The following is an 8,195-nucleotide window of genomic DNA, read 5'->3' as shown; positions in this document are numbered from 1 at the left end:
CACACACACACACACACACACACACACCCTTGTTCTCACATGAATAAGTGAGCCATAGTGACCTTAATGTCCTGGGAATTAAATACAAAATTATTTTATTTTACAGGCTGGAGCATTGGATTTGCTAAAGGAGCTTAAAAATATTCCCATGACCCTGGAATTACTACAGGTATGTGCTTGTATGTATCACAGTTGGTACATATATGATAGCTGTTATACCTTATGCTAGATCTTATTTAATGTTTTAATAAAGGAACACATACAGTATTATATCACCTTTAAAAATATTTTGTAACAGTGTATTATTTAAGTTTGGAATAGGTGATTGTCATAAAATACTGAAACATTTTTGTACTGTCCTGTTACGGTGTAAAAGGAGCCCTGGTAGCACAATGGTTAAGCGCTCAGCTGCTAACTGAAAGGCTGGCAGTTTGAACCCACATACCCTTCCACGAGAGAAAGGCTTGACAATCTGCTTCTGTACAGAAGAAAACTCTATGGGACAGTTCTACTCTGTCACATGGGATCTCTGAGTCAAAACTGGACTTGATGGCACGTAACAATAACAACAACATTATGATGTAAACAATTATTAATGTTCGTTTTTTAAGATAGCGACATAAAACAATAATCCACTAAGTTACCATTACCTTCCTCATTAAGAATAAAACTTGAATCTCTAAGCTTGGCCGAAAACCTAAAGCAAACCCATTGTCATTGAGTCGACTCTTGGCTCTGATTTGCTTTCCCAAGATGTCATCTTCTTGGTCTTTCGTTGATAGCAACTGCCAACATGAAGCTGGCCTCAGGATGAAGATGTCAGGGTGTTGATCTTCTCTCCTTTTTGGCACTGGCCAAGCACGTACACAGTTGGATGTCAAGTAGACATTGCATAGACTCATTACTAAAGTCTTATTTTAATGTTCTGTCAGATAAGAATATAAAAAATTAACAAAAGGTGGAATGTTAAAAAGGGATGAACGTAAATCTGACCTTTGCCTAGTAGACATTTGTCCTGATTCATGAGTGCTTTCTTTGCTATTTCTATGCTACTAAGTCAGAATTCAGGGAACAGTCATGGGGGTGTATGAACATGGCTGGGGAAAAAAGTCACACATTTTCACTAACATCTAACTGAAATTGAACTTTTTTTTCCAATTATGAAGATAGTAAACCACAGTTGTATTAGCAATATTTATAACTTAACAGAAATCAACAAATATTTTAGCTTCATACTGCATTTGTTGCAGGTATACTGAAATCCATTTATGTTCATTATTATGGTAGCTATTATACCCTGTGCTAGATCTTATTTAATGTTTTAATGAGGGAGCACATACATTATTATGTCATCTTTTAAAAATACTTTGTACCGATATATAATTGGTTTTCTGTGTAATCTTATGCATTCTATTCCATTTTAAGAGCATTCTAAGAAGGAGTCCATAAGGTTCTTCAGACTGACAAAGGGATCCTTGGTACAAAAAAGCTGAAGAACTCTTCTGAATGTACACCCAGGAAAGAGAAAAGAAGAAAGTCATAAAGTCGTACCTTCTCAGTTGAGGTTTCCTATCCAAGAATCAGCAGCTACACTGGCAGATAACTTTGGGAATAACTTTCTGTTTGAGACACAGTACCTTACTTACCTAGACATGGTCTCACCCTGGTAGACCTTCATGGAGAAAACCACATCGAAAACAACATAGTAATTCCAGCATTTATTTAAGAGACACAGGCATAGAATTATAGAGGGTGTGGAGCTTGGATGTTGTCGTTGTGTGCCACTGAGTTGATACTGACTCGTAGTGACCATATAGGACAGAGTAGAAACTGCCCCATAGGGTTTCCTAGGCAGTAATCTTCAGGGGAGTGGATTGCTAGGTCTTTTCTTCCACAGAGCTGCTGATGGGTTTTAACCATTGACTTTTCAGTTAACAGCTGAGCACTTAACTGTTGTGCCACCAGGAAGTTGGATAGGGTTATCATTTATACCCATCTTTGATTTTTTTCCTATTCTTCTTTCCTTGGAAAGTCTTACGTATTTTTGTAACAAACATTGAGGTTATTTATTTATTTATTTTTTATTGTGGTGAGTATATAGATGACAACACATTTGCCATTTCAACAATCGTCATGTGTACGGATCAGTGACATTAAATATCTTTATCATGTTCCACCATCACCACATATTTGAGTTTTTATTATAGATAAGAATTGTGTTGGGTTTTTAAAAATGAATAAGATACAGTCTTTCTCTCTCATCGAGCTTAAAGTCTAATGTAGGCATCCAGACAGAGTTTGTATGGGATTCATTTGGGGTGGGGCAGGTAGAAGCACAAAGACATTTACTTCTTAGTCCCATGACTTAATCTGGGAGGCTCTGGAAAACAAGCTTTCATATAGGCGATAAAGCATAAACGGTCTCAGAAGACGAATAGGTTCTCATTTGGCAGATGGGAGGTTCTTAGGTGGTGCAAACGGTTTGTGCTTGAGCACTAACCTAGAGGTTGGCAGTTCAAACTCAACCAGTTGTGCAGGAGAAGGCAGCCTGGTGATCTGCCTCCATAAGAGGAAACCACCCATTGCCGTGGGGTCAATTCTGACTCATGGTGACCCATCTCTTACAGAGTAGAGCTGCTCCGTCGGGTTTTCTTGACTGTAATCTTTATGGAAGCAGATTGCCAGACTTTTCTCCCATGGTGCCACTGAGTGGATTCGAACTGTTAACCTTTAGGTTAGCAGCCTATTGCAAATCACTTGTGCCATCCAGGGACTTTCTGTAATATTACAGCTAAGAACATCCTATGGAGCACTTCTACTCTATAACATGTGGGGGCCACCATAACTCAAATGACTTGACAGCAACAGGTTAGGCAACTGGGTTGGGGAGGGTGTTCTGGCAGGAAACTGTATGTGAAAGCAGTATGGCATATTAGGGGAATTGCAAGTCATTTGGTATAGTAGGAAGGTAAGGTAAAAGGAACGGCGAGCCCAGTACAGAGTTGAAGATGGAGGATGGCTTGCAGAACCTCACATGCATTCTGAGAGCAGCTCTGCTGAAAGGAAAGGTATTGTGCAGGAGATTACATGACCTGGTTGCACATTAAAGAAATGGGAGGCTGGAAACAGGAAAACTTTCTTACTAGTTATTCAGGTGAGCAGTGATGAGGGCTTTAAGTAAGATAGCAATAGAAATGGAGAGAAAGGGAGCATGTTAATGATGTACAGTCTACAAGAATTAGCAGCTGACTAGAGGGGGTGAAGAAGACGGAGGAATTTTGGAAAACAGATTTTTGCTGTAGGTGATGGTAACTGGCGCCATTTAACAATTTAGGAAAATTTCAAGAAAGGTTGCCTGGTGGGGTTAGGATAAGAAAGAAATAAAGATGAAGGGTTTAAGGTATAAAGGAGACTTGGATACATTGGGTTTTTAGAAACCTGTGAAACAAATACATGTAGATGTCTGGTAGATAGTTGAGTATATCATCTAGAGCAGTGCTTTCAAATAGAACTTTCTGCGGTGATGGAAATGTTCTGTATCTGTCCTGTCTAATATTGTAGCTGCTAGCCACATGAGGCTATTGAGCTCTTGAAATGTGATCCAAGAACTGAATTTTTAATTTTAATGAACTTTTTTTTTTAAGGGCTCAATAAATATTTGTTTTCACTTTTTGGTTAATTTTTTTTGTTGTTGTACTTTAAGTGAAAGTTTACAATTCAAGTTAGTCTCATATAAAAATGTATACATATATTGTTATGTGACCCTAGTTGCTCTCCCTGTACTGTGTGTGGCAGCACACTCCTCCTTTCTACCCCTTCAATCAGCTCCTGACCCTCTCCACCTTCCCCTCTCACCTCTGGACAGGAGCTGCCAATTAGTCTCCTGTATCTACTTGAGCTAAGAAGGACACTCACGAGTGTCATTTTATGTCCCATCGTCCAGTCTAATCTTTGTCTGAAGAGTTGGCCTCAGGAATGGTTTTAGTTCTGGGTTGACAGAGAGTCTGGGGGCCATGCCTTCTGGGGAACCTCAAGTCTCAGTCAGACCATTAACTCTGGTCTTTTTACTAGAATTTGAATTCTGCACCCAACTTTTCTCATGCTCCATCAGGGACTATCGGTTGTGTTCCCTGTCAGGGCTGTCATTGGTGGTAGCTGGGCACCATCTAGATCTTCTAGTCTCAGGCTGATGCGGTCTCTGGTTTCTGTGGCCCTTTCTGTCTCTATGGCTAATACTTTCCTTGTGACTTTGGTGTTCTTCATTCTCCTTTATACCAGGTGAGTTGGGACCAATGATGCATCTTAGATGGCCGCTCGCTAGCTTTTAAGACCCCAGACGCCACTCACTAATGTAGGATGCAGAATGTTTTCTCAATAAACTTTGTTATGCCAATTGACCTAGATGTCCCCTGAAGGCATGGTCCCCAGACCCCTGCCACTCTGTCCCTCGATGTGTTTGGTTGTATTCAGGAAACTTCTTAGCTGTGGTTTAGTCCAGGTGAGCTGACTTCCCCTGTAGTGTGTGCTGTCCTTCTCTTCACCTAAGATAATTCTTGTTTACTATTTAGTTAGTGAATAACCCTCTCCCTCCCTCCCCACCCTCGTAAACATCAAAGAGTGTTTTCTTCTGTGATTAAACCTTTTCTTGAGTTCTTATATAGTGGTCTTATACAATATTTGTCCTTTTGTGACTGACTAAATTCACTCAGGCATAATGCCTTCCAGATTCCTCCATGTTATAAGATGTTTCAGTGATTCATCGTTGTTCTTTAATGTTGTGTAGTATTCCATTGTGTGAGTATACCATAATTTGTTTATCCATTTGTCTGTTGGTGGGCACCTAGGTTGTTTCCATCTTTTTGCTATCGTGAACAGTGCTGCAGTGAACCTGGGTGTGCATATATCTATTCGTGTGACAGCTCTTATTTCTCTAGGATATATTCAAAGGAGTGGGATTGCTGGATTGTATGGTACTTCTATTTCTAGCTTTTTAAGGAAGCACCAAATCGATTTCCAAAGTGGTTGTACCATTTTACATTCTTACCAACAGTGTATAAGTGTTCCAGTCTCTCCACAACCTCTGCAGCATTTATTATTTTGTGTTTTTTGGATTAATGCTAGCCTTGGTTGGGGTGAGATGGTATCTCATTGTGGTTTTGATTTGCATTTCTCTAATGGCTAATGATCGTGAGCATTTCCTCCTGTGTCTGTTAGCCACGTGAATGTCTTTGGCAAAGTGCCTGTTCATATCCTTTGCCCATTTTTTAATTGGGTTATTTGTCTTTTTTGTTGTTGAGGATTTGCAGTATCTTGTAGATTTTAGAGATTAGACACTAATGGGATTTGTCATAGCCAAAAGCTTTTTCCCAGTCTGTAGGTTGTCTTTTGACTCTTTTGGTGAAATCTTTTGATGATCATAAGTGTTTGATTTTTAGGAGCACCCAGTTGTCTAGTTTCTCTTTTGGTGTTTGTACATTGTTACTTATGGTTCATATTCTGTTTATGCCGTGTATTAGGGCTCCTAGCGTTGTCTCTATTTTGTCTTTCATGATCTTTACATTTTAGATTTTATATTTAGGTCTTTGATCCATTTTGATTTAGTTTTTGTGCGTAGTGTGAGGTATGGGTCTTGTTTCATTTTTTTTGTAGATGGATATCCAGGTAAACCAGCACCATTTGTTAAAGAGACTGTTTTTTCCCCAGTTAACAGATTTTGGGCCTTTTTCAAATATCAGCTGCTCATAGGTGGATGAATTTATATCTGGTTCTAAATTCTGTTCCATTGGTCTATGTATCTGTTGTTGTACCAGTACCAGGCTGTTTTGATTACCGTGGCAGTATAATAGGTCTAAAATCAGGTAGTGTGAGGCCTCCCAGTTTGTTCTTCTTGAGTAATACTTCACTTACCCGAGGCCGCTTCCCTTTCCATATGAAGTTGGTGATTTGTTTCTCCATCTCATTAAAAAATGCTGTTGAGATTTGGATTGGGATTACATTGTGTCTGTAGATTGCTTTGGGTAGAACTGACATTTTCACAATGCTGGGTCTTCCTATCCATGAGCAAGGTATGTTTTTCCACTTATGCAGGTCTCTTTCGGTTTCTTTCTTTTTTTTTTTTTTTTAATTTTTTATTGTACTTCAGGTGAAGGCTTACAGAACAGATAGTTTCTCATGTAACAGTAACACACATGCTGTTTTATGACATTGGTTAACAACCCCACAACATTTTAACCCTCTAAATACTCAACTTTTTTTTTTTTTTTTTGGTGAAAATACACATAGCCAAAGATACGCCATTTCAAAAATTTTTTTTACATACACATTTAAGTGACATTGACTACGCTCTTCTAATTATGCTGTTATTCTCACTTAAGATGAAGGCTTACAGGACAAAATAGTCTCCCATTTGACAGTTACTACAAATGACTATGGTTAACAATCTCACAACACATCAACAATATCCTTACTCTATTTTGTGTTCCCTATCATCAGCTTCCTACTCCCCTTCTGCCTTCTGGGCCTTGTCACTGGACTCCTGTACCTCTCTTTCGGTTTCTTGTAGTAGTGTCTTGTAGTTTTCATTGTATAGGTCTTTTACGTCTCTGGTTAGATTTATTCCTAAGTATTTTATCTTCTTGGTGGCTATTTTAAATGGTATTGATTTGGTGATTTCCTCTTGCAAGTTCTCTTTGTTGCTGTACAGGAATCCAGCTGATTTTGTGTGTTTATCTTGTATCCTGATACTTTGCTAAAATCTTCTATTATTTCCAGCAGTTTTCTTGTGGATTCCTTGGGGTTTTCTGTATATAAGATCATATCATCTGTGAATAGAGATACTTTGACTTCTTTCCTACCAATTTGGATGCCCTTTATTTCTTTTTCTAGCCTAATTGCTCTAGCTAGGACCTCCTGCACAATGTTGAATAAGAGTGGTGATAAAGGCATCCTTCTCTGGTTCCCATTCTCAAGAGGAATGTTTTCAAAGTCTCTCCATTTAGGATGATGCTGGTTGTTGGCTTTGTATAAATGCCCTGAATTATCTTGAGGAATTTTCCTTCTGTTCCTATTTTGTTGAGAGTTTTTATTGTGAGTTGGTGTTGAATTTTGTCAAATGCCTTTTCTGCATCAATTGATAAGATCATGTGGTTCTTGTCTTTTGTTTTATTAATGTGATGGATTCCATTGATTGTTTTTCTAATGTTGAACCATCCCTGCATACCTGGTATAAATCCCATTTGATCATGGTGAATTATTTTTTTGATATGTTGCTGAATTTTATTGGCTAGAATGTTGTTGAGGATTTTTGTGTCAGTGTTCATGAGGGTTACTGGTCTGTAAGTTTCTTTTTTTGTAGTGTCTTTACCTGGTTTTGGGATCAGGTTTATACTGGCTTCATAGAATGAGTTTGGGAGTATTCCACCCTCTTCTATGCTCTGAAATACTTTTAGTAGGAGTGGCGTTAACTCTTCTCTGAAAGTTCGGTAGGATTCTCCAGTGAAGCCTTCCAGGCCAGGGCTTTTTTTATTGGAATTTTTTTAATTACCTTTTCAGTCTCTTCTTTTGTTATGGGTTTATTTAGTTGTTCTACCTGTGTTTGTGGTAGTTTAGATACGTAGTGAATGTCTAGAAAGTTGTCCATTTCCTCTAGGTTTTCAAGTTCGTCAGAGTACAATTTTTCATAGTAGTCTATGATTCTTTTAATTTCCTTTGGATCTGTTGTGAAATCACCCATCTCATTTCTTATACGGGTTATTTGCTTCATTTCCTGTTTTTCTTTTGTCATTTTGGCCAGTGGTTTATCGATTTTGTTGATCTTTTCAAAGAAGCAGCTTTTGGTTTAACTCTTTCAGTTGTTTTTTCTATTCTCTATTTCATTTAATTCTGCTCTAATTCTTATTATTTGCATTCTTCTGGCACCTGAGGGCTTGTTTTACTGCTCTGATTCTACTTGTTCAAGTTGTAGGGTTAATGTTTTGATTTTGACCCTTTCTTCTTTTTTGGATGTGTGCATTTATTGCTAGCAACTGACCTCTGAGCACTGCTTTTGCTGTGTCCCGAAAGTTCTGGTAGGATGTGTTTTTTTTTTCTTTTTTTTTAATTGTACTTCAGGTGAAGGCTTACAGAACAAATAGTTTCTCATGAAACAGTAGTACACATATTGTTTTATGACATTGGTTAACAACCCCACAACATGT

At 38.3% G+C, this 8,195-nt stretch overlaps 1 protein-coding gene across 2 annotated transcripts in view; it reads left to right on the top strand.

The window, feature by feature from the left end:
• The window catches only part of TCEA1 (transcription elongation factor A1), a 76,548-nt gene that overhangs the window by 31,497 nt on the left and 36,856 nt on the right, over window positions 1–8,195 (top strand). For both annotated transcript variants that reach the window (XM_023730655.1, XM_004375612.2), the window contains exon 2: window positions 107–169. In XM_023730655.1, the coding sequence (XP_023586423.1) occupies window positions 107–169 (63 nt within the window). The remainder of the gene's footprint in view (window positions 1–106; window positions 170–8,195) is intronic.

The sequence above is a fragment of the Trichechus manatus genome, unplaced genomic scaffold, assembly GCF_000243295.1.
Source record: "Trichechus manatus latirostris isolate Lorelei unplaced genomic scaffold, TriManLat1.0 scaffold00038, whole genome shotgun sequence".
In the NCBI taxonomy this organism is placed as follows: domain Eukaryota; kingdom Metazoa; phylum Chordata; class Mammalia; order Sirenia; family Trichechidae; genus Trichechus; species Trichechus manatus.
Note: the sequence above shows the minus strand (reverse complement) of the source record. Positions and strands in the feature narration are given on the sequence as shown.